Source organism: Maylandia zebra, linkage group LG12 (assembly GCF_041146795.1).
Source record: "Maylandia zebra isolate NMK-2024a linkage group LG12, Mzebra_GT3a, whole genome shotgun sequence".
Classification (NCBI taxonomy): Eukaryota; Metazoa; Chordata; class Actinopteri; order Cichliformes; family Cichlidae; genus Maylandia; species Maylandia zebra.
Genome location: NC_135178.1, coordinates 12,394,940 through 12,421,435, shown reverse-complemented (window position 1 = coordinate 12,421,435; position 26,496 = coordinate 12,394,940). Strand labels below are relative to the sequence as shown.

The window sequence follows — 26,496 nt, the reverse complement described above, 5'->3', positions numbered from 1 at the left end:
TTTGTTTATCAACAGCATTTTTATTTAATGTAATTCTTTTTTACGATGACATACGTGTTCTGCAACCCTTTTGTCAGAAGTTATATGGCAGCAAATGTAACCCCTGTTAAAACATTTACAGTAGGAAACAAGTTCATCACATGAGAAGGTACGCACGGTGGAAGTCCATGACTGAAGCAAACTGTTCTGATATTAACAAGCATGGCATACAACCAGAAATATTTACAGTTGTGACCATCCTTGAAGTTAAATGAAAAGACCATTCTCTCTCACACACACACACACACACACACACACACACACACACACACACACTATACTGGGGGGGGGGGGGTTAACTCAGAGCTGTGACACAGTGAGCAAGAAAAATGGCCATGTAATTGTTATCAATTTTTAAAATACCCTCATGAAACAACTGCCCCTAAAGACTAAAGTCAAAAATGGATCAAGCAGAAGCATCCTTGTACAAAATAAAGTACGTCAATTATGGTAATAAAAATAAGAATACAGTGTAAATATATATTTGTATTCATAAATTCCTAACTGTATGTACAAGATGATAATGAGTGGTGCAGTGGACCACGGTGCTGCACATCTCTCTGTAGCATCTTCTCTGATTTGGTCTGAAAAGCAGAGTGCTGCCCTTCACCTCTGATCAAACACACATTGACAAACAAATAAACCCAAACATATAAAACCCCAACATAATCGGTCCCTTCAATCCTCCTGCCCGACTTCAGAATGCCCAGAGTGATGAGAAAAGTCAGTCTCTTTTCTGGTGCTGTGAGCCAGTAATACAAAGTGCTCATGAACACAGTCACCAACAAGAAGTGGGAAATGGCTGCAATCTGCAGTTCATGTGATCCAAGCAAGTTCAACAAGGTGTCTCCGAACTCCCTCTCCGCAAAGCACCAGTGGGTTTAAAAAAAAAAAAAAAAAAAAAAAAAAATTATTTCTTTTCTTTTTAGCTTCATCTCTGGGAATATGGGGAGGAGTCCAACCCCGTGAGGCAGGGAGTGGAGAAAGTGTCAGTGTTGGTCTAAAAGAACAGGAGGTATCAGCGTTTCTTGATGGCTGCCCCATTGGAGTGAGGAGGGAACTTGGGCAGGCATGGCTCCTCCACTCCGGCATCATGCGAGAAAACCGAGTCCTCTCCAGACGAGCAGGTGGAGCTCCGGGTGTCCGGGTAGCTGGGCGAATATTGGTCCAAAGGTACTGAAAGCTCCAAATACTCCTGCAGTAAGAGGGAGGAAAAAAATAAAAAAAATTAAGCATTGCACTCCCCCCCCCCAGACATATCTGCTGCTTCTGTGCTTGCTGAGGGGAGGACCACTACTGACCTGGTTGGATGTCATAGCTAGAGCACGATCCAGGTCCTCTACTAGTTGTTTGAATGTGGGTCTCTGAGAAGGCACAGCATGCCAGCAATCCCTCATCATCATATACCTGTGGAAATCAGCAAAATATATACATTTTAAAAATGACACCGCTTGGTTTTATCGTTCTAGCCGTCTGTCATTTCTCCTTACATTCTTAAACTCCAAATCAGAGATTGAATTTTAAACCTTTAAGGACTGAAAATTCATTCAATTTAACTGAAACTCAGCTGCAGCTGACAGTCCATCGCAGCTGGACAACATGTTTTAGCTGGAGATAATTCAGTGTTTAAGAGTTTCATTTCACCAGCACAGCAAAAGAATAAATAAAAAGTCACAAAGCATCATTGCAAACGGCACGCCAGGATTTTTCCGATATACAAAAATGTGGGTAATGTAAATATAAATCCTAACTGTTTAAACCAAGCATGGAAAGTGTTAGAGGGTGTTTATTTTAAACATCATTTCCCACACAATTACACTACATTTGTCCATTTATATGCACTGTTACTTACATGCAAAAGGCGGCACTTTTGCGCCACTTTACCAAATACCAAACAGCATTCTTTCTGCTATGAATCAGTTCCACGTTCTGTGGGTTCTAGAAAAGCAGAATGTAGACTATTGTGACCAACAGTAGCTTACAATGTTGGGGTTTTCTGTTCGATCGTGGGGAGAGAGTCTAATTGGGTACTAAATGCATCCACCGGTAGGGAAACATGAGATGGGAAGGGCCAGTGCTGGCTGGTTAGCTATGACTGAAATTTCAAAATAAGAGTGAGGGAATCATCCACTAGTTTATTAAATTATTATTATTATTATTTAATGTGGATAAAAATAAAAACTGCAAAATGCACTTGGGTGACTGTGGCACGTATAGTCGCTGTGAGAGAGACATGTTAAACACCCACCTTCCTGTACTAAAAGGCATTACTTATCAGTGGCTTTGACTTTTAAATGACAAAGCAAATTGGACAAAATGCAATGCAAACAACCCACAGTCCTCAGTCGCTACGCTACTGATACATGAATAACATTGATCAGATACAGCGTAGCTCAGATCCTTGTTACATTTATGGGCTATAATCTGGAAGAAGGTAGTGATTTTTATAGTTTAGATTTATTAATTTAAAGAAAATAAAATAAATGTGCTATTTCACATTTCCCTGTTTGGTTTACCTTTTCAAATATGAAAATGCTAGAAAAGTCTGCAGAACATTCTGGTTTTCTGTGTGTGGTGATTCCTTACAGCTCATGTGTACATGTTGAAGGCTTGTCCATACGGTGACCTTCCTTCAGCAGCTTGAACAGCTCTTCCACTGGAACGCCAGGATATGGAGAGCCTCCTAGTGTGAAGATTTCCCAAAGCAGCACCCCAAATGACCAGCTGGAGGAGGAAATAGGCGGGGCCATTTTAGTTTTCTGCACAACTAAATGTTAACTTCACTTTCCATCAAGGTTGAATTAGCAGAGTATGGCACAAGATACTCACACATCACTTTGGTGTGTGTATATTCGGTCAAACAGAGCCTCTGGAGCCATCCACTTCACTGGCAAACGACCCTTTAGGAAACATTCACATATGAACCTTTTGTTTTTGTAAATGGCAAAGTAATGTGCATATAACATGAAACAAATAAGGCCACTCACATTGGTGGTCTTCTTATAATAGTCGATGTGGTGGATATCTCTTGCTAGGCCAAAGTCAGCTATTTTCATCACATTGTCATCAGTTACCAAAACATTGCGAGCTGCAAGGTCTCTGTGGATGCACTGCAATGATAAAAGTAGACAATAAATATTTTTAAATAGATTTATTCATTTCTGAAAAGGTGAGCATTAATAGTTGTGGTTACCTTTTTGGAAGCCAAATACTCCATGCCCCGGGCCACTTGGTAAGCAAAGGACACCAGATCTTTGATAGACACATTCTCCACAGGAACTTGGTCAGGGTTGTAGCAGTACTCCATACCTGGCGGGCGGCGAGCTCGTAGATACTCACGCAAGTTGCCCTTGGATGCATATTCAACTATCACATATAGAGGACCTAAAATGATTGGAAGAAATCCAAGCGCAAGTCAGATTTTATGCAGGGTCAGTTCATACAGCTTCCCTGTACAAGGAAACATAATCATTAAATTCATAAAACGATGCCATGCATTATTCAATTATAGATGAAGATTTCACAACAGAAATTATAGCGACACTAACGACAGCAAGGGCAGTAAGGACAATATAAACTACATGCGCAAGAGTGTGTATTTATAGCATGAGATAAGTTGAGTAAAATGAACAAAGAGCTTTGTGTAGCAGTGTGAAGGCAACAGAGCGATGTGCACAGCATGGTCATTAGAGACTAGTTTCCTTTAGTTTTTCGTCAGGGATGATTGGACAGAAATGACAGCAGCTGCGGTCGATTCAAACTGTGAGCTCGGAAGCTGGTGTCAGAATCATTTATGCATGCTTTCTACACATCCCTCAGAGTAAGGTTCACAGCAACATTGTTATCTGAGGGGTGAGTGTGAGCAGAACAGGGCAGGTTGGCTGCAGCCCCCTAACTGGACCTACCATCCTGTGTGCAGGCTCCCAGCAGATTAATGATGTTCTTGTGCTTCCCAATGATCTTCATCATCTCCATCTCTGAAATAAGGTCTGACAAATCTTTCTCTGTTGCATCAGCTGTAAGATGAGGGAAATAAATTTCAATGATTAGTCCATGTTCTGTTTGCGAAAAGGCCAAAAAGGCCTCACAATAATCACCTTGCAAAGTATATACACCAACACTGGAGCTCGTAAGGAGTTGGCTGCCGCCTGTGAAACACTCCCTGGGGAAAAGCACTTAAAGTGCGAGAGAATAAACAATACTTTCTCTGAATCTTCACACTATTTTATATAGGATGTCAAGGGTCCTAATAAATTTTTTACTTCACTTTCCAATTTGTACAATGGCTGGAATCCAGTGGCAGAATCTGTTAATCACTTTGTTCAAGCCTTCTCATTCCTGTTGCCTGGACTTGAGTTAAATTGATAACTCTACAGTGAAGAACTTATTCCAGTTGAGCAAATCACTCTCCTCAAGCTACTGTGTACCCACTGAAGAACAATTTACTTACCTTTCAACATTTTGACTGCAACCTTGGTAACACGGTTTGGCTTTTCTTTGTCCAGACCAACCGCTTCCCCCATTACCACCTGGCCAAAGCATCCTTCTCCCAGTGGCTTCCCAAGAACAAGTCTACGGGGAGAAGAGGCACCAGACAGTTTTTCACACACAGTGCAGTTTGCCTCCAAATCGACTGTGTGTGAGATAAACTCTTGCCTCAACTGAGGCCTGCAGTTTAAGTGTGTTGCATAAGATTACCTTGACAGCAACTTTTTTTTTGTCCATGTGTAGGGATGGGTATCGTTTAGGTTTTATCCGATACCGGTGCCAAATCGGTACTTTTGAAACGGTGCCGGTGCTTAAACGGTGCTCGAACCGGTGCTTAAAGAATGGAGAACACAAACTTTGTCCAAAAACCTCTCATGTTCAGCTGTTTTTGTTTTGTTTTTGTAAAAAGATAACAATGTTAGCCTTTTCTGCAGCTATGTGGCATATATGGTATCACTCTTGGCTGGAAGCAGTGCTTAAACAATGGAAAAAAAAAAAAACACAAACTTTGTCCAAAAACCTCTCATGTTCAGCTGTTTCCCACTTTTTCTTTGGTCATTTTAGCCTTTTTGGCCAGGGTGAAGGGAGTATCTGCCATCAAACAAGAAGATAGCCGCATGTAGCTATGATGATGTTTGCTAGTTCACCTTACATGCATTAATGTAATAACGTGGTTAGCCTACTCAACGTAAATTACACTCGAACAACATTAAGTGACTCACGCAGAGAAGAACGGCTGCTGCTGCATCATCATCCTCATCATTTCTGCTACACTGGCAGGGCTAGGGGCCAGGACTCTATTCTTCGGGTTTTTGGGGGATGTTGCTCCGGGTCCGATAACTGGCAACCCACCCAACGTGCACAGTGTGAGGTCTCGCAGCAAGCTATCAAATACAGCGCATTTCTCGGCTTTTAAAAAAAACGCTATGCGTCGCCAGGTGTTTCATCAGTTTCGAAGTGTTACCTCCTTTGACAGTATCACAGTATCAGCTTAAAGCACTTGTTGCAGGCTGCTGAGTTTGCATATTTTGCTGTGAAGTACAGCCAGACTTTTGACCGCTTCGCCTTGGGCATTTTTAATCTGTAGCTCTGCTCTAACTGAACGTACGTACCTGGCCCCGCCTACTATCCTGGGAAACGTAAAATGATTGGCTAGAAGTCTATCACAGCTCAGGAAAAAAAAGCACCGAAATAAAGCACCGAAATGTGCGCTGCTTTTCGGTCTGGTTACTACCGTTTATGTCAGAACACCGGTACCCATCCCTATCCATGTGAATGCTGCAACTTTACTTTACTCCATGTTCCTGATCTTTGAATGTTTAGCCCTAGACGTACCTGTCCCGAGGAAGCTCCCAGCGAGGATCTTGCGGCAGCTCACACTCGGACACTCCAGACAACATCGGAGAGCCACTGGAAGAGAGGCGGGAGGGACGGACTAGCATCACTCCAGAGTGGATGGAAGAACTTGAGTCCACAGACACCTGAGGTAAGAAACAGAGACATTACTCCTCTCACAGTGGAACCAACACTTTTAGGAGTTTGTATAGCAGAGAACAGGATAAAAAACACAAACAAACAATAAAAGGTACCATGTAAAAACCACCCTTGTGGTCCAGGCATTGTGTACCATGCCAGGTCCAGAGTCTAAGCACTCCTTAAATAAATAAACTTACCTGATGTACAGGAAGTCAAGGATCTACAATGAGCCTGAAAGCTCCATAAATACATTAAGTGTTAGGCTGGTACTGAGATCGATCTATCTATCTATATATATCTATATATATATATATATACATATACACACACACACACACACACACACACATATATACACACATATACACACACACACACACACACACATACAAATGGTGGCTAAGTATAAATATTCCAAACCCCCTATCTACTTTCTGTTACCTGTCTGCGCAGAGGGATGCTTTTGGCCAGCTTGTGGACGGCTAGCTGACTGTTGAAGTCACTCTTCTTTGAGGAGGTGGTGCGAATCTTGACAATAATTGCAATTGCAATCATAACGGCTATGAAAAAGAAGCCCACACAGTAGATGACCACCTCCAGGTAGGTGTGGCTGGCTGGAGAGTAATGTGGGGGCGCTAGGTTTAAGGGGGTAGGGTGACAAGGAGCAGGGAGGGAAAAGGTCAGCTGTCATCAATAAACTGACTGCATACTCAAACACACCCATTTATCACAAATTAAAAACAGTCTACTCAAACACGCACCCACCCACCCACACGTCTATGTCTAAAAGTCAGAGCCTTACACACCAAGGCATATGGGAATTGAACGCCCCCAAACTCAGGGTGTTACTTTAAATACTTTGTGTATTGAGGATATACCATAAATTGCAGTGCAGAAATTTAGCTGGGAACCATTTTGTATTAATGACTATGTAAGAGTAACGGTGACAAAGACTCGGACTTTCACACAGAGTAGAGCACTTCACACATAATGTTTCAGAACTGCCCATCATTTCGACATCAAAAAGTCTGTTTCTATTTGTAGGCTTAAAGCAGCAAACCACAAAGCATGAGCTCAGTGCGGTAATTTAACTGCTTCACTTGATCGATACAAAATGTATTTGTGACAACTTTTTTACAGAAAAAAAGAAAAGAAAAACATTGCAAATAAATAGATAAAAGGCAAAACCTAAACAAATTTTATGGTTCAGATCTTGTTTTTTTCCTCCCAAACTGTGAAAACACCAACTTTTAGTCATACCAGTAAATAGGGGTGTAATGGATTCCAGTTTTAGTAGGAGAAAAAAACGGTTTGATCATACATTGGTTTGGAATGTAGCTTTATAGTTAGGAGCTGGACATTAGGGATATTTGTTCCGAGTTTGTTTTTCTTATAGGAGAAAATTCTAGGAGCCAAAACCTGCGCTTCAAACTGCTTTGGCTCTTTATATTTGAGGGATATCCTTACTATGGTCACCTCAGGCATGCAGCGTTGGCTGATATTTGCAGAGGACAGCCAATCAAAATACAGCTGGCTTAAAATAGTGGTGGCCTTTAAAGGGAAAGCTAAAATAGCTTGATTAAGGCAGAGGATGAACTCAGGGGCTACAGCACGAAAAGTTGCTCTAGTAGAATAAAAGAACAGAAATATAAATATAAAAATAAGGGCCAATTTAATGTCAGATTTTATTTTTTCAAAATAAGAGCTTGCTCATAGTGGATATAAATTCATGAAAGACTTACTCTAGTTTCCCATCGTCTACCCAAATTGCTTAATTTTGTATTTTAGATGAATATTTATATTCGGATAAGTTAAGAATTACCTATGAAAAATGCCTCCTCCTGCCTAGCTAGGAGGAGGGGAAAACAAAACAAAAAAACCCCACTCCAAATAATCTGCGCCATATGTTAAACCGTACATCTCAAACCAAAGATGCCATACCGACTGAAGTGTACAGTTACATCCCTAGCCAACACCAGCAACACAAGAGAGCTACACTTGTGTGAAGAAGTTGACTGACAAGCAGCTTGATAATTGGACAAATGTCCATTCCAGTCCTTAGGAATGAGACCATCCACTACAGCCAATTATCAAAACCAGCTGCTGCACTCACAGCAGGAAATGACATCAGCAAAACATGTCATTTGTAGAGCTTGTCAAAGAAAATCAGCTTAACAGCAAACCAAATGCAAACACCAATTAAAGGGAAGAACGGAAGAGACAGTTTGAAGTGAAATCTTATCAGAGCTGCCAAACAACCCTTCTTTAAAAAAAAAAAAAAAAAAAAGTGATCATTAAATGTATTCCTGCCTGGAAGACGAAAAAACAAAAAACCTTTGGCCCTGGACAGTGCTTTGATTGTTTGGCATGTTCTGATATCATTTAAGAAACAGAGCATGATTCATATTCGCCCATCTAAAGAATTTAGATGGAGCAGGAACCATGCTGAGCACAGAGAGAGAGCAAAGTTGTTTTTTTTTAGTATTTGTAATGTGCCCTGGCTTCCCCTTACACTTTTACCAGAACTGGTAAAAATGTGAAGGTGGACAGCCAGGCTTGCGTTGAAAAAGGGAAGGAATGGGAATATAGAGGAGAGACAGAACCACTGATACCTTCAAAAACGGTCAACCATGCAGAGTGATGAGAGAACCCGATAGAATTGCCTGCCAAGCAGGTATACTCCCCAGCGTCATCAAAAGACACATTTCTCAGTTGAAGGACTTCCATTTCCTTGTCCGTGGTGTTAACGCCAGCGGTCTAGAAAATAACAAAGGAAGCACACCCAATAAGAGGCCCAAGAAGGAAAAAGGGACCACGAGTAAAGGATTCTGAAAGCGAAAGTGGATGGAGGAGCGTTCTCCTCCTTGATCCAACACCATCTGCCCAAAAAGGTAACACCTAAAGCCCCTGCAGAGGACTGCTCAGAGAGAGCCCTCCTGTATCTGTTAGTGGAAAGACGGTTATGTTAAGTTTGTACTGTGGAACCCCACACAGGGCCACACCATCACCACATCAAATACCTTAGTCTCATCTCTACATGCAAGAGATGGGCATGGAAACTCCACAGCAGAACAGACCACACTTACAATGTATTTATAGCCCTGTGTTGAATCCATGTTATGTTATAGTTTACTTCGCTGCAGCAACATTGTGGGAATATATACCTGCTGACTGGTGCGACTGCTTTACTCTACAACTGCCAAAACTAGTGCTCAATTTGGCACTAATAAAAATAACAATGGTACTTTAACTGAAATTACTGCAGTACGGAAAAGTCATCAGAACTGATTGCCAGATATAGCTACAGCCCATTACATATAGTCTGCTTCACAGCAGTATCTTGTTGCAGATCAATACGCTGTGTTTACAAAGTGCATTGCTGCCAAGCATACCAATCACAGATATTATGAACTACATTACCCCAACATGTAGTTACATTATGTGGCAGTGCCTGCAGGATAACAATATGGTTTTCTACTACACTGCAGAGACAGCGTAGATTTAAAAGAGGACTATAAATCAAGCTACAAATTCACAGTCACACAAACTATAAACATTTGGGGGTGGGGTGGGGAGGGGGTGAACCATGTACGGAGGACTTTGAAGGGCAAGGGAGCGAGAGTAATGGAAGATGGCAAGAGAGGCCCTTATTAGGAGGGCATAGCACAGGATTGGGGCAGGAATGAGAATTGGTCCAACATAAACCTGAGACTAAACACTTTCAACTGTTCTGCTGGGAATTTTCCATAGCGTCATTTACAGTCAGGAGCACCAAGGATAGAGGAAGGGAGGGAGGAGAGAAACAGCTGAGGTTGTCTCAAGTTATGCGGGTCTAGTTTTTCCAGGTGGTCCTAGAAGCGCCTCCACTGTGTCGTCCTGTGCTACAGCGTGGTGGTTACCTGTGGGTTCATATCTGATGACAGTCAGCCAGGCCGACTGACTGACCCCTCCTATATAATTGGACACTTTACATATATACTCTCCACTCTCCTCCTCTGTCACATTGTAGAGGGTCAGCACCTGAGCGTCCGAGCTATTGACCCCAGAATGCTGGAAACAAAAACAAGTTATGTGCAACACAGAATAAAAGGAGGTCGACACAGGATATCTGAGGGGTTTGTGTGGGTTATTTCACAGTTAAAATGGCAAACAATAAAACTTCAAAGACAGTTCTTAACAGTTATAGAAAACGACTGGAGGAAATAAAAAAGTATTACAGAAAGTAACATACAAATTACTCCACGCTAAGGAACTTCACTTTTTATTTTTTAAGTGATGAATTTGGCCTGTTGCTTCAGGATGACAGACTAATCTCCTACCTTGAGGACGCGGACGTAAGGTAACCCATCTGGACCAGTACGGCTCCCATTGACCTCGATGTGTTTTAACCACTGAATGTGGGGCTGAGGGTCGCTGAACACCTTGCACTCAAACTCCACATCACTTCCTACTACTGCAGTGCGATTAGCTGGCAGGCCAGCCTGCAGGATGGGCCTGTGTGGAGAGCGCTCTGCAACAAAACCGGAAAAAACAGACAAATGTTACTTTGACATTTGGTCATCAGTAAAGCAAGCGCATAATATAAAAAAGCTGTGTGTACAAAAATGTGACTGATTTTCAAACAAAAGCTGATAACTACTGTCACCTGCTTTATTACTGGAAAATGACTGGGACTGAAGGCTCACTCATTTGGTTTGACGCTGTATTTTCAGGCTACACTTTCTAAATTACACACCATAATGGAGATTTAATGTGAGTGCATCCTCAGCTATATGCTGGTTGTGTAATTATTAAGAGTTATCAGGCAGGAAAGCAAGTTAAATGCCTCCTCTGGTGCAGTTACGGTGAAGTGAAATGTTCTTGCAGACCCATTTTGATGACTAATAACTCTCCAAAGTAAACTTGCAGGCCAAGAACCTGGCAGGATATCAGCTGTGGAGGATTTCCTTACCGAGACATCCATGGGGGACTTTGAAAGCACTTGTGACAGTGCTTTCTCCACACTGTAGAACAATCTTAATGTTCATCAGGCTCAGATGCCTGAGGCTAGGAAAAGCCCAGGGGACACCAGTGGTGGAGGAAGTGGAACCATGATTTATAAAGCCCAATGGTGCAAGAGCGAGTCAAAGAGTAGGCCCTAGAGGAGTAATCACTTCTCTCTTCTACTTGTACCCATCACTTCTGCCACAAGTAATGCCTGTTTTAGACTTCTGCAGGGAATATTTGTAGACCCTGCTGCCATTCATGAGTCCTATGATTTTTTTTTTTTTTTATATTGAGACAACAATTGTTAAGTTTGCATGATCTCCTTGTGCCTGGTGGTTTGACGGACTGGGCAACGAGTCCAGGGAACACCCAATGTCAAGTGGAATACGGTCCAGATAAGTAGTTAGAAAACTAAGTGCTCACCAACTTGAGATTCACAAATGTTCAACAGGTGACTAAAACAACAATTGCAGTTTTACTGGAAAGTTACATACAATTAACAATTTCTACGAATCTTACCGACTACATCTAGCTGATAGGTGTGATTAATGCTGCCATACTTGTTTTCCACCACACAGGTATAGTTTCCCTTGTCAGAGGGCACTACAGATTCCATGATGATGGTCCACATATGGTCACGGACCTAAAAGTGATTTAGAGAAAAAAAAAGAAGTTAGTTTAATGTCTATAAAATAGCACTTGATGGCTAAAATGTAAATCTGAAGGAAGTAGTAACTTTATGAGTCAGTAACTGAAACATTAGATCTGGGTGGCGATTCTTTAATTTGCAGTAAATGCTTGATTTAGTTTCAGCCCACCATAAAATACCTTAAAATAATGTGATATCCCACAATTTCTAAGATGTGACTTCAAAACTCAAATATTCAATAAAATGTTATTACAAATGAGGCAACAGAGATGTTGATCAGGAAAACATTCATCTGAATCCCCATCTGTTCTCTCCCAATATGAATGATCATAAATCACTTTTTTTTTTTTTCATTTTAAAGCAATAGCTAATAATGAGGTGTGATGTGATGATAATAAGATAACACTACACCCTCTTCCTGTGACAAAGTTTTAATGCAGCAGATCTTTGTCCTACCCAACAGCTGCCATTGGAAATGGTTGTGTGTATATTTTTGCCCCAACATGTCTTATTAGCGCCAAATGATGTCTGGCTCCTTTTTTTCCTTAGACGTGTTATAATTTTTCCCTACATAAATCTGCCAAGACCGGCAGTGTGTGATTAGCCAACAAACCTCTAAGGCAATGGCAACATCAAACATGCATGTATACAGACGGTTTCCCCTATTTAGCAAAAAAAAAAAAAAAAAAAAAAAAAAAAAAAAAGTGGTGAGGGAGTCCAGCTGCCTGCTGCCAGATGTGTTGTGCTTGGGTTCATACACATGTGGTCTACATTATTTCCTCCCTCCTGCACGTCGCCATGCAGACGATATGAACAATAGAAGCCCGACCATAAAATTAAGAAGTGTGGGAGATATGGTAGACGTCCCCAATCGCAGATGCAGACCTTTGCACCTTGACTGAAAAGGAAGAAAGGAGGGGGGGGGGAAACAAAAAAAACCCAAAACACACAAAAAAAACCCAGCATGGCAGTCCTATGGTTAAATGTGCTGCTTGGCTAGGTGGGGGACTTGGGGTGGGGCTGACCATGGCAGCAGGCAGCTGAGAGGAAACTCCTAAATGTGCCCCAGCTGGAGAGGGAGATGTGCAAGGGAAGCACAAGACAAGGCTGGACTAGCCCACACCTTGATGGGAAGAGCAGATGTAGGACAGGAGGAGGGCTGTTTCTTAGTGTCTGAACATGCACACATTCCACACCTGTGAGGGAAACTGCCACTGAATGCAGTTATTCACAGAGAATCCAACACTGTAATCTAAAAAGGAACTGTAATCCCATAAAATTACAATTTACCATGAAAATATTTAAAATGAAATCATATCAGGCAAGACATGTAATTAAATAATACCATAGTTTGTAATTAAAACTATTTTCAGTGATGTTTTATAAGAAGAACTTTTTTTTTGCCAGTCTGAGATCATGATACCCAGAATTAGGACAGGCAATGTTTTCCTATATCCTAACGGGTGTCTAGGATTCCCCACCAAGTATTGCTATGACAAAAAGTTCCTATTGTAGCATAAGGTTTCATCCTGTATTGTTTCTCGGGTCAAGATATGAAAACCTGTCTCTCCTTTTTACTAGCAGAAAAAGCTTAAGTACAAGGGACAGGGTGGTGATCTAATGTGAAGATGATATCACTGGAAAAAAAAAATTAAAGAAACCTCCATTTGTATTGAGTGAGTATGCAGAAATTAAGAAATATTAAGGACTGTGTAGAGCAGTATCGACATGAAATAGCTATTCACCAAATTCTTTAATTACTAACCTTGAACCCTCCAATACGATGGTCCCTTTTGAACTCCTTCCCATTCTTGTACCATTTCAAAGTTGGAGTTGGGTTGCCACTGGCCTGGCATTTAAACTTTACAGTTTTGCTGGCTGGAACAGCATGAAGCTTCTTTTCCATTTTTTCTGGATGAGCCCATTGTGGAGCCATTGCTAAGACAAAAAAGGAGGAGAAAAAAGTTAGCAGGAATTGTATTATTTGAAAAATTATCTAAAAATAGTCTTGATACTCTTAATCCTAAATGATTTTTCTTGCCTCTGTTACACCACAATGTGCAAATTGCATTGGGAGATAAAGCTCTTGGAGACAAGAGTACAAAATAAGGTCAGCATGCTTGTCACGCTTCGAGGCTGCTGCATTCTTTGTGGGCAGAGCAAGCAGCAGCAGCAAAAAAATGAAGCCAGAGTGTCTTAATTACTCTATAGACAAATTGGAGGACATCTGAGGTTAACCAAGATTAGTCACCAGAGACTATTTTTTGTGTAAAAGCTGTCACTGAGGTAGTAAAAACCCTCTGATTCAGAGTGAAATCATTTGCCCAGATGTGACCCACACACATGGCGGTACGATAATTGAATTTTAAAGCTCTCAAATCACTGACCATTTCAGGTGATTACTCATACGCTTGTGACTTTATGTAGCTAATGCTGCTGCAACAAATGGTCACTGCTGATTCACCTAAAGAGCTCAGCACACTTACGCATCAGCTTTTGACTGCCCAGCAGTTTGTTTTCCTCCGATGAGGACTCTTCACCATCGTCATCGTCCTCAGATGAAGCCGAGATATGAACTATTAAACAGGAAGTAATTTAAGAACAACTCAATTTATTCTTAATCACAACACTTCAGCAGCAATTAAACATTTAAAACATTTTTCAAAAATGTCACATTTATGAATTAACAGACCGAGGGAATGATGGGTACAGTTTACACTAAACAAAGCATATGCCAAGTAGCATCAGTAAGTGGTACAACACTTCACTTTGTTATAAAATCAGTTCTTTCTTGTGATTTGATTGTAATTTTAATATATAGTATTAATATCATACATTGTAAAAGCATGTGAAAGTGCCATATGCCAAATAAACACCAGGGGTTCCTAATGAAGACATAAGTCACACATCATCTGCTAGTCATAGCAAATGAAACCTGGCTTTGTTGCTCTGTGACTCAACACTACATGTTACACTGTAGTAAAATGTAACAGCACAAAACTCTTGAAACAAAATATTGCAAAAACAGATTAATTGCTTGCTGGTCATTTAGCTGTTGTGACATAGCCACCAAAGTACTATCATACCAAGGGGGCATTTATTCCATCGTTCTGCACAGAACAATGGTAACCTTACCTGTCACGTTGAAGTAGATGCTGTGGTTGCCAAAGGTGGTGCATATGTACAGGCCGGAGTCAGTAAGCTCCACAGACTCGATCTCCAGCTGGCCATTGCGGATACGTGTATGTTCTCCATCCACTACAGCCACATGGTCTTTGGTCCAGTTGACAGCATGGAGGTAGTCCTTGGCAGAGCAACTGAGATCGAGACGATCCCCAATGGAAAGGGTGTACAGCTCGGCTTGCGTTTCCACAGATACTACAGAGGAATGAAGGAAGTTCTACTTAGCAGCTATACAACACTGTGACTTTATGCTTTCAGTCATTCAATCATACAGATTCATGAACAGAGGGGAAAAGAGGGAAAAACAAATAAAACTGTCACCTGAAACCCCCAAAACCAATCAAAAACAATGGTTTATTTCGATTGGGGAGAAAAAAAAAAGAAAAGAAAAAAAGGACCATCTCTGTACTGTAAACTTCAGAAATACAACCAGTTGATTTTCTTCCATCATAGCATCTCCGCAACTGCTCTCCCAAATTAAATTGCATCCCAGTCAAGGCCCTATCTTGAGGCAGGCAAGGAGCTACTTGGGAAGAGGAAGGTGAAATTCAATTAGAGGAATGAAGGGAGGGGAGGTGTCATGAAGCAAGGCACCTGAGCCCCCCTGTTCTAAATGACTACATAGTACACAAGGAGGAGGGAGGTAACCCAATTATGCTGACATGTTGTCCATCATGTGGTGTTGTCCGTCTAGTTATAGCGGTAAAGCTCGTCACTGACCAACGTACTTTAGAATCACACTTCCTGGCCAAAAGGTACACTAGCAAAATTATCTAAGTGAAATGGTTAACTTTATTATTTGAGCCTCTCACATCCACAGAGTCAGTGTCAGTAAATACCAGTTTTTCAAAGCCTAAAATGATATCTTACCATCTTTCTTTATGTGAAACAAATTAAAATCATTAAGTTATTTAAATACTTTTAAATTCATGTAAATTGACTAATCGAACAACTGACCAATCACTGCATCTCTAATTAGCATCTCCTTCCATCTAAGGAAGAATAAAAGCTTAAACAACAGTAATCATGCTTGTCCTGCTTCTCCATTTTCTACATAGTCCCTTCCGCATTATGACAGAAACTGAATTATCCCAGAGTGGTGAAAGACCCCCGCCTCAAGACGTGATTATTCTACACCTCTCAATGCACACTGTTTTATAAACACTACCTACTGATCAAAACAGGAAGCACGTCTACACAAAATAACCTCAGGACAACATCAGCTAACCTGACTAATCCCTCCCAGCATAACAAAAGACTCCAAACAATAAAGGGGAAGAGGGAGCAGAGAGAGCAGGCTAGTGAGCATGTGCACAGGAGCGAGCAAGAGAGGGCCTGCAATGGCAGGTTCTAGTGCCAGTTGCTATGGTGACCCCACTTGGGCCTAGTTAAGGTATTTCCTGGATCACATATGTCTGACAGGCTCTTAATCCCAGCAGGAAAAGGGGCCAGGGGGTAGGATCAACTTTCTCCTCAAAAACAAAACTGAAGTGGGGAAAGCAGAGGAGAAATTTAGATTACGTCCACATTAAGCTCGTGCTAAATCTGAAAATGCTGTTTTCATGTGAGAACTATTAGCTTTCACATTAGTCGCATTTCCCCTACAGTAACGATGTAGCTGCTTCAGCCAGTTTCCACTGCATTGTGGGATCTAGACTCTCACAGTGACATAAGTGCAGCTTTGACCATAATCCGATTGAGCAAACAAAAAACGATGCAAGTTAATGTAAGTGTAGATCTCAGAGAGCAAAACGCTGGTAGAGAGAACAAAGATAGTTTCTGCTTATTTGGTCATGTGTGGCAAATTACTGTGATGTCATTTATGAAAGTAGCAGTGAGATGAATATTTGATCTTTTTTTAATGTACTGCTTGTCCCTGATTTAGAGGAATTATGCCTCTTTTCCACTGGTACCTACTCGGTTCAGCTTGACTCAACTTTTAGCATTTTCTATTAGGGGTAGTTCCTGGTATCAGTTACTTATCAAGTACCTGCTCGGCCGAGGTTCCAAGCTAGCTGAGATCATCTGAAAATTTAACGCCAGACTTTATGCCACCAACTGGCTAGTCAATGGTGGCACGCACTCAACGAGTCATGTGAACGACCCCAAAGTAGCTAACTTTTTCTTCTTCATAAACTGCCTAGTTTAGAAAATGACCTTTAACCCTCTTTACACCATAACTAGTTTGTGTACACAGTATATTTTAACAAAGACATTTAGCAATAAATCAGGAATAAAAATATGTTAACCAGCATTCATCTATTGAGGATAGGCTGTCAGATCACCATTTAGCTCATAATGCTGGGTGTAAGGCGTCCACAACTACTTATTCTGAAGGAGACTGTAAAACTTTGTGAAAGGAGACAAATCAATGAAATAAAGCTCACTCAAAAATGACAGAAACACTAAGGAGACTTGAGGATTTCCAGAACTTTTCCGCTGGCAAGTGTTGCATAATATTAGCTAAACAACATCTGGTTATAAACCATCTTGTTTTCAGCCATCTATACACAAGAAAGTCACATGTCTAACGTGTGTTCACACCGAACGCGATGGACGCGAATAAAACGTCCCAAACGCCCCTAATTTGACGCGTGTACATTCGCGTCTCAACGCGTGTCCAAGAAAAATCCATCGCGCGTGAACCGGAAATGTGGGAGGAATGTGGGAGGGAGTTGTGCCAGACCGGTATCTTTGCAAGATGGCAGCTATCGAGCTAGCGCTTGAAGAGAGAGTCTCCCTTCTCTATGTACTGTGGAGAGCAGAGCAGCAGCGTAAAAGACGTCCTCGCCGTACCTGGGTCCATCAGGTCCTCCAGAGGCATGAGCAGTTTGGTGAGTTTCACCACTTGCTCCAGGAGCTGCGCCTGGATGACGGCCGATTCCAGTGCTATCACCGTCGGCCAGTTTGAGGACCTGCTTTCCCTCGTCGGTCCCAGCATAGCCCGCCTAGACACCAACTACAGACGCTCAATCCCACCTGCAGAGCGCCTGTCCGTCTGCCTGAGGTTAGTAAAACTATTTAATACGGTAGTCCTTTATTGATATCTGTGCTAATATGCTAATCCATCCAGTTATACACTGCTAACATGGATGTGCTATGCTAACAGTGAATGCTGTCGGTGTTTACTGAAAGCAAACTGTGGTACAGAGACGACTCTTTATAATATTTCTAGTGATACTCAGAAGCTCTCATCAAGTCCCGATTTAATTCGATTTATGCTGTTATCAGTGTTTGCATGATAGCATGGCTGTGGTGTCACATCAATGTATGCGCTCGGTGTTTGCTGATATCAAACTGTAGCATTAGGACCACTGAGTTAACCTTTGTAGTGATACTCACTCCTTTTTATTTAGACCTGGTTTGATTCTGGGATAGTTGAATATTTGTATATAATCCCTGCAGCTGTCAGACTCTATAGCAGGGGTCACAGCCTTTATTAAAACAGAGTTAGATAAAACTGAACAGTTTGGTTCATCTCTAGTTACATGGTTCTATCTTGATAAGCTGTCTTATCACAGATTAATTTTTCAAAAATATTAATGATTTAAGCAAGGAAAGGGCTACATGTCAACACACAACTCTTTATTTCTATTAATGTCTCACTTCATTCCTACCTGATTGACATGTTTAGGAATTATGAGTGATTGGCTCACTGTAGTTGTGAAAGTTGCTACCAATCAAATTATGATATGTTAAAGTTAAAACAAAACACAACTGTTTTAGATATTATCTAATATACATTTTGTAATTATCCTTATAATTACAAAATGTTTTATGTAAGATTTAAGTTTTGTGATTTATATCTGACATCACAAAAGTATTTTGGAATTTGAATAATGTATTTTGTAACTGCAGTACACATAATACTGATTTTGAACAATTTTGTCCAGGTTCCTTGTCACCGCGGACTGCTTCAGGACCATCGCGTTCAGTTTCAGAGTCGGTGTGTCCACGGTGAGCCAGATCACCCCCCAGGCAGCGACATCCATCTGGGACTGTCTAGTGGACGACTTCATGGCTGTGCCTTCACCTGGAGACTGGCGGTCCATCACAGAGGGATTCCAGGAGCGCTGGAACTTTCCTCTGTGCTGTGCAGCTCTGGATGGGAAGCACATCCAGACAAAGGCACCCCATATATCATATAGGAGACACACACATTGATATACACTAAATATTCATTTCATTTCTTTTTTGTGGTGCCCAAATTGATGCACCTGCTTGATTTTGTTTAAACAATTATTGCACACTTTCTGTAAATCCAGTAAACTTCTTTTCACTTCTCAAATATCACTGTGTGTCTCCTGTATGATATTTAACTGACATTTTTTATTGTAACAACCAACGATTTATACAGGAAAATAATGTCTATTAACAAGGTTGCCCAAACTTCTGCATCCCACTGTATCAGTATATTTTGTCATTAGTATAATATGAAATAAATTCTACATGTGTCAAGTTGTGTGCCAACATTTGCTGTGTAGTAGAACTGAGACATTAGTCATTATAAACATTTATTTGAAATAATATTAAAAGTCTCAAACAGAAAAACATTAAACATAAATATATAAAATATAAGAATTTACAGAGAGACAGGAATAAAAAGGACCAGCTGCTCTCCAGAGCAGGAACAAGGCTGAGGAGGAAATGCCCCATTGGAGACTGGTGTGGCCTCTTCAGGGACTCCAGGGTGGCCAGCTCCACCGCCGATGGACCGTCCTGGGACCCGTCCCTCATCTGCCTCGGAGCCGTCCTCCTCTGTGGGCCTGTAAAACAGCACAAAACACAAAGAAATGAGAAGGCTGCTACTAGATTTTAATTTCAACATTGGAAAAAAAAAAAAAAAAAAAAAAAAAAACAATAACAGGATATAATCAGATTGGTTGTAGATATTTAGTAAAGGTGATCACAAGGGAATCCCACTGACTAAAAAGGTATCAGTGCTTGCTGTACATATCTGTGGGTGCAGCAGCAGGAGCTCAGGGACTGGGGATGCTCTGCTGCAGAATCAGTTGGTTCTATCAATACAGTATTAAATGTTAACAGGTTGGATATAATAATCGTAGAGTAGACAGTGGTCCCTCATTTATTGCAGGGGTTCTCAGAATAACTAGCCCCTGGTCACAGTTCTCACAATTGATTCTCAAAGTGCAAACCTTTGTAGATTGCAAAACGTAAAAGTATTATTATGCCGCGGTTTGTCTTCATCTGCCCGCCACTTTCATGCGCCTTTTTCCCTCACGGTGCAGGTGTCTATTTCCGAATGAGGCTCATAGTTATGGGTGTTTTTGTGCTGTTTTTTCTATTGGACGCGATGGTTATCAAAACCAAACGTGATAAATTTGGCAAGCGCAGGAGATTTGTCAATCAGGCTGCAGAATGCAATGCTGTACTGTGCAATAAAAAAAAATCAGCGAAAAAGCAAAGCAGTGACGGATGAACAGCGGGACCACTGTGTGCTGTTTATTAATAAACAATAAAATATATTCCTAAATGACAACATGCATAAAAGCAGAACGGTATTTGTATGTCAGTGGGAAAATAGCGGTGGCTTGCTAGCTTTTGTGCGGCTTCCCCGGGTCAGTGAAAACTTTCAAAAGAGAAATGAATGAACTTACCAGGTTGCCCGATCTCTTCACATATCTTCCTCCAAGCTCGGTCCTTTTTATTCCTGTCTCGGTACTGAAAGCAGCTGGTGTTGTACAGCTCCGAGTTGTTTGCTACCGCATTGATTAGCCTTCCCCTCCATTGAAGTATGAAAGGCTTTGGCTGGATCTGCCCCTTTGACCTAGGTAACAGCCACGTCACCAGGCTCCTGATTGGTTGTCGCGGCGCGATTTGACGCTGGAGTTCAGATTTTTCCAACTCGAGCGGTAGACGCGAAACGCGCGTATGCACAAAATGCAACACAAAAACTCACGCGCGTGGTTTTATTCGCGAGTCAAACGCGCCAGACGCGCTACACTGACGCGCGTTTCACGCGTTTTGCCGTTTTCGCGACGCAAATCTGCTTCCGAATTTTCGCGGGACCCGCAATCGCGCGTCATCGCGCCTTTCCATTGACTTTACATGTAAACCTGACGCTCTATTCGCGTCTATCGCGTTCGGTGTGAACACACCGTAACTTACTGAAAACTCAGCAAGTGCAACATTGGAAAGAAGCACGTTTATGCACGTTTTCATGTGCTGGAGCCCTGCCTTAAGTGATTTGAGGTTGATCTGTAGAGACTCCTCTCTATAGTGACAAAACTGAACATGGACAAATAGCACTCCTTATCTTAAACTGCATCATAGCAAGTATGTATTAGGGCACAGCTAACATAATCATTTCATAATTGGGAGGTTGCCTGATAAAAACCAACACAAATATGTGTGCAGCTACGCTTTACCACTGTCATTATCTAATGCCTGTCTGAGACCCAACATCACACAGTGCATTACTCTGCCAAGAGTCCACTGCACCTATGTTAAGTGTGCTCCTCTGCTTTTCAACCACAGTCCTGTGTTTTACAAACAAATTTGATCACATTTTTCTGAAAAAGTATAAAGCCAGATTACAGACCAGAAACATGACATGTTAGGACACTACAGTACTGATGCAATACAGATTTTATAATCCAGGTTATTGGCACCAGCTGTTTACCTTCTATAAATCTAAAATGGCGAGAGAAAAAGAAAAGCATCTCTAGATGCCGTGTCCCAGTCAGTTTAAATGAACGTTATGTGTATGCTCGTGCACCAAGAAACAGGCAGAAAGTTGTCTTTGATGTTTGAAAAATATTCAGTGTTGTAAACAGACAGATTTTGATGTTTAGGTTGCATAAAAGATTAAAGCTGAGGAAACTGTTTGATATGGACACAGTGATAGTGACCAGCTATAGCTTTGCACATGGACACAATGTTTCTGCACAGTGACGTTTCTGTCCCTGCCCTCCAAACGGAGATGCCACTGATAAGACTGTCAACATCCCAGTTGTTAATGTGACTGCAGACATCGTAAAACACCCATAAAGCTGTAAAATTTACTCGTTTTATTGTAGGGCACGGTCAGGACAGTGTGTGCTTCTTTGCCAACCATCTCAAAACTAATCATGTAAACGCGTTTTTAGCAAACGAACCCAATCGTTTTCTAAAAATAAAGTCAGAGCCAACATTATTTTCCTGTGTAAATGCCTTGCTGCCACATAGCTGAACTTCTATCACAAAATATTGTTTCAATTCTTCATGCAGAGGTAAGTACCTCTGGATTTGCAGATGTTTCATCTCAGTTAATCTGCCTGCAACTATGATTGGATTAAAAAGGATCAAGCGCCATAGTTTCAGAAAGCAACCCACCTGGAAAAGACATCCATGGGTTCTTTTACCCAACTGGAAAAATTGACTGACATCATTTAAAATCAGCCTAATTACACAAATTATGAAAGGAATTCTGGTCAAGAAGAACATAGTGAGAGGCGTTTAAACAAGGGGCGGAAAGCTCACTAGCCCGAACATGCAAAACTAACTAAAAGGGGCGAGTTGGCGCCAGTCTGTGGAACTTTCTCTGACTACAACATAGGAAGCAATATGCCGCGTGAATGACTTCTGGGATTTCCTGCTCTCACTGAAGTGATGGTTGAATGCAGGAAAGTCAGACTAGTTGAGGTTCTGCAGTGGCAGACAGAAATGGCTATGTAAGTTTCCTTTGCTGATTTGACCACACCAGAGCGAAAGGGTGGGTGATGTAGAGAGGGAACTGATAAGAGACAATAGTAGCTCTGGCAGGAAGCAAAAGAATAGGACAATGCCCATTAGCAAGCTCCCAAAGAGTGAGTGTCCTTCCTTAAAGCACTCCAGTGGAGGACCTCTTCATTCTTAAATGAACCATTGGCAATCAGCATGGATTGACGGTGGGGGGCTACAAGGGTTACTGTGTGCAAAGCAAAGTTGGTGCAGTGTCATTCAAATTAGTTCAGCTACATTTAGCCTCATATTGTCTTTAAAGGAGAAAAACACAAAAACCCAAGATCTCAAAAGAACCTAGCTATGTTCTGTGTTTTACTATTGGTGTTGAAAGATTTTGCGGGGCTTTCCATAGCTCTAAAAGGGGCCTTTTGGGGGGTGACCATGCAAAACAAGTGAGCATGATTAGTCCATGTACAGTAAACGCAAGGAGGCTGTGTTCCCCCATTTGTAGGAGTATTACTTTTCTCCTATATCACAGTTCTGTCTTTTATCAGTGGTTTGGATTTAACCATTTTCCTTTTAAAAAAAAAAAACAAAAAAAACAAAAAAACAACTCAGCCCTGGTTTCATAACTTTTCTCTCCCCCCCCATTGGAGAGATCTATTCATTTTCCTTTCATGCTTGACTGATTAACTAGACTACACAAGTTCTACATGATAAAACAGGATTGGGGGTACATGCAGGCAAAAGAGACTAAAAGACTGACATTGTTGTTTTAGCATCTAATCCAAAACCATTATCACCAAACATCAGCAAAGAAGTCAAATGTTTTAGCTCAGAAAGAAAACTACAATTAAGAGATTGCCTTTGAAACCGCAGGGAAATTCCAGCACTGCCTCACGTTGGATTATAAAAGACTCCACAGGCGCCAACTTCACAGTTCAGGCCTTGAGAAAATAATGCAGCTTATCAAGTATATCATATCTTGTGGCTAAAATATAGTAGCTGTGGATGAGAGGGGGAACTTACTGCTAGAAGTCAAAAATTTTTTTATTTGTGTCAGTGTTTTATATGCTCAGTACTTGCTTGATAAACTGCTGGAGAGGATATGACTGGCTTATTTTATATTCTCAACGAATAATTTGTGTCAGAAAATGGGGGTGGCTGAAGCCTTTTTGGGGGAAGCAAAAATTCCTCTTGGTAGGAAAAACAAAACCAAACAAAAAACACTATGAATTTACTCAGGTCAAAAGCAATCTCACAGAATCACTGCTTTCCTCAGACATTACCCTACAGAGGTAATGTCTGACATTAAGCTCAGACATTGTTTAACCTGCCAGCTCCCCAGTGTGTGTGATGTCCATCTATAGCACAGCTGACAATCTGAAAAATTCACTGCTAGTGAGTGGACAGCCACTGCGCGTGCTACACAGTCAGTACCCTCTCCTAAACTATAATTCTAGTATTTCCAGTAGATGTCTTGATGCATGCTTAATCCAGGTAAGTATTCCCAAAATTACTGTCTGGACGTAGCATTTTCAGTGGGAGAAACGTTTCGTCACTCATCCACTGAAAATGCTACGTCCAGATGAAAAGAATCAACTTTTAGGGTTTCCAGTAGATGCTGCATGTGAACTTAACTGCCCTGGCATTTTCCCCAACTTCATGTAATAAGAAAGCTCAAGTTTTTTAAATCCCAACTGGGAGAGAGAAAAACAAAACCCAAACAAGCAGATCAAGATACAATACTGAATAGAAAAATTATTTATTACACTTCAGTCAAGTATTGAAGGCCACAAACATTTCTTATGTGAGGTTTATTAGGGTAAGTTGGACTGGGCTATTTAACAGTTACCATCTTTACATAGAAATAAGATCATGCTTTTATCCATTTTTCTCATTTTACATTGAAATTCCAGTTACCAAATCCAACTGTATAAAACAAACTGAGTGGTGCCAATTTTAAGTCCAGTTATTTAGTTACATAGTTATAGGGCTGCTCGATTATGGCAAAAATGATAATCACGATTATTTTCACTGAAATTGAGATCTCGATTGTTTGACGATATTTATTTAACCCTTTAAGACGTACCATAGAACCAAGTCCGCCAGAGCTTATATTATTTTTTTTACATGTTGTAGTGCCATTTGTGGGAGCATTTCAAGTTGCTATACAACTGTTATAGCCCATATTTTAATAATATGTATGCATTAAGTCCATAGTAACTACATTAATTGCAAAAAAGTGCAATAAACTACAAAACAATTGAAAATCGTTTTTGTTTTTTTAACATATATTTCTACTTGGAGAAATTTAAGAGGTTTATCCCTCAAAACTTTAAATACAAAAAAGTTGCAAAAAATAGTTTACAACAACAGGAAATTTATTTTGAGTGTCTTCATAGTTTTATTTTGGAGGAGATACACCAATTTTTATATACACTGCAGGAAAAACAAAAAAAACCAATCATATGATGCAAATTTGCAAAGAAAACAGCAGGTGCATCAAAATAAACTATTTCCAGCAGTGCAATTCGAGTTCTAAGCATCCCAGCAACTATTCAGAAAAGTCAAACATGACCAGTATAGGTTTTTAAGGCCTACAAGTAAAAAACTACATTTCCGTGAAAATGAGTCACTTCCGGTTTCGGCCAGCAAATTGCAGACATGTGATAGTTCGCGCTGACGTCTGTTTCACTGTGGGAAGTGCTACAAACAGCTGATCGGATCGGCAAAGCGTGTTTCTGGAATATTATGTTTTTGTTCCTGCAAGCACTTTTTATGCAATATTTGCAAAGCTTTATGTGGAAGGAAACCGTGGCCGAGGACAAGCTGATGGCATAAGATGTAAGTACAACTCCTCCGGTTTCATATGCAAAACAAATTATTGCGCTAGCTTACACGGTTCAGGTTCTACAGGGATTTAAAAATAGTTACACAAAACGGAGCGTGCTGCTCTGACCGGCTTTAAAGGGTTAACAATGACTTTAAAAAATTATATAAAATAGTGTGCAACACCACTGAAGTTTTTTTTTACCTCTCTTTTCAGCCAACGGCAGTCACTCTCCTCTCCAAATAACTTCTGATTAGCTTTCCGAGCTTCCCTCGGGTCCTCTTAATCAGCGGTCTCCAACCTTTTTTGCGCCACGGACCGGTTTATGCCCGACAATATTTTCACGGACCGGCCTTTAAGGTGTCGCGGATAAATGAGGGAGGGGCTAATAATCGGCTCAGTCATTTCTAATGATAGTTGAAAGCCCAGATCGTAATCGTGATTAAAATTCGATTAATTGAGCAGCCCTACATAGTTATTTTCCCCAGTAAATCACACCATTCTAAATTTATCTGCATTACACACAGCAGTGCTCTATGGAAGAAAGCTGAATGAAGGTATACTTTTAGTCAGAACATTTTGTAAATGTTAGTACAGGTTTAATTTTTTTCCAACACAGCTTTATTGATGTTAGTTGTAATTGGCAAGTTTCTAAACCAACCTAAATTGGTTAATGACACATGGATGGCAAAGCCTGGCAGGATTAGTGTATGCTAGTGGCTGTTGTGCTGTTTAAATCCAGCATTTGACCATGCTACTATTGTCTATATGAGCAAGAGGCATGTACATGAACAACCACGTGATCTTTTTGAGGCTTCTTAGTATGGAGCCAGATCATTTCTGAAACAGTACAAGTGCTCTTTATTTAACAAACAAAATATACACATTCAACTGAAAATGGTGCCAAGTGTGGAAGTAGCCTTAAACTTCCTGTGTGAACAGCAGTCTCAACAGAATACCTAAAAGTCTGATATGAATGCAAGGCAACTTCACACGAAAACTGGTCTTTAGTCTTACTCTAGCGTCAGCAGAGCTTTGCTCCTCTGGGCTTTCATTTCTGTCTGAAAAGAGTCTTACTCAAGACTGTGGCAGCTCTGGTTTATAAAAGCTAAAGAGTCAGTGCTTTTCTACTCTGACAGACAGCACAAGATGGAGTCAAACAAATCCACAGAGAAAG

The 26,496-nt window shown here is 40.9% G+C and overlaps 2 protein-coding genes across 6 annotated transcripts in view; one reads left to right on the top strand and one right to left on the bottom strand.

The window, feature by feature from the left end:
- Nucleotides 1-26,496, bottom strand: part of fgfr1a (fibroblast growth factor receptor 1a) — a 32,683-nt gene continuing 6,187 nt past the window's right edge. For 2 of the 5 annotated variants that reach the window (XM_076890702.1, XM_024804432.2), the window contains 16 exons: nucleotides 14,774-15,016; nucleotides 14,125-14,214; nucleotides 13,404-13,576; nucleotides 11,509-11,632; nucleotides 10,323-10,513; nucleotides 9,903-10,053; nucleotides 6,439-6,638; nucleotides 5,863-6,008; nucleotides 4,490-4,611; nucleotides 3,945-4,055; nucleotides 3,233-3,423; nucleotides 3,027-3,149; nucleotides 2,869-2,939; nucleotides 2,626-2,763; nucleotides 1,341-1,446; nucleotides 1-1,234 (listed from right to left, as the gene is read on the bottom strand). In XM_076890702.1, coding sequence (XP_076746817.1) covers nucleotides 1,058-1,234; nucleotides 1,341-1,446; nucleotides 2,626-2,763; nucleotides 2,869-2,939; nucleotides 3,027-3,149; nucleotides 3,233-3,423; nucleotides 3,945-4,055; nucleotides 4,490-4,611; nucleotides 5,863-6,008; nucleotides 6,439-6,638; nucleotides 9,903-10,053; nucleotides 10,323-10,513; nucleotides 11,509-11,632; nucleotides 13,404-13,576; nucleotides 14,125-14,214; nucleotides 14,774-15,016 — 2,357 coding nt within the window. In that variant the 3' untranslated portion in view covers nucleotides 1-1,057. Of the gene's footprint in view, nucleotides 1,235-1,340; nucleotides 1,447-2,625; nucleotides 2,764-2,868; nucleotides 2,940-3,026; nucleotides 3,150-3,232; nucleotides 3,424-3,944; nucleotides 4,056-4,489; nucleotides 4,612-5,862; nucleotides 6,009-6,438; nucleotides 6,639-8,615; nucleotides 8,761-9,902; nucleotides 10,054-10,322; nucleotides 10,514-11,508; nucleotides 11,633-13,403; nucleotides 13,577-14,124; nucleotides 14,215-14,773; nucleotides 15,017-26,496 lie in introns of all 5 variants that reach the window. The other 3 variants (XM_014409532.4, XM_024804433.2, XM_024804434.2) reach the window with 3 other exon arrangements.
- LOC143421458 (uncharacterized) lies at nucleotides 17,569-19,279 on the top strand. The gene is made up of 2 exons (XM_076890704.1): nucleotides 17,569-17,828; nucleotides 18,715-19,279. The coding sequence occupies exons 1-2, from the start codon at nucleotides 17,569-17,571 to the stop codon at nucleotides 18,983-18,985; spliced, it is 531 nt and encodes a 176-aa protein (XP_076746819.1). The 3' UTR covers nucleotides 18,986-19,279.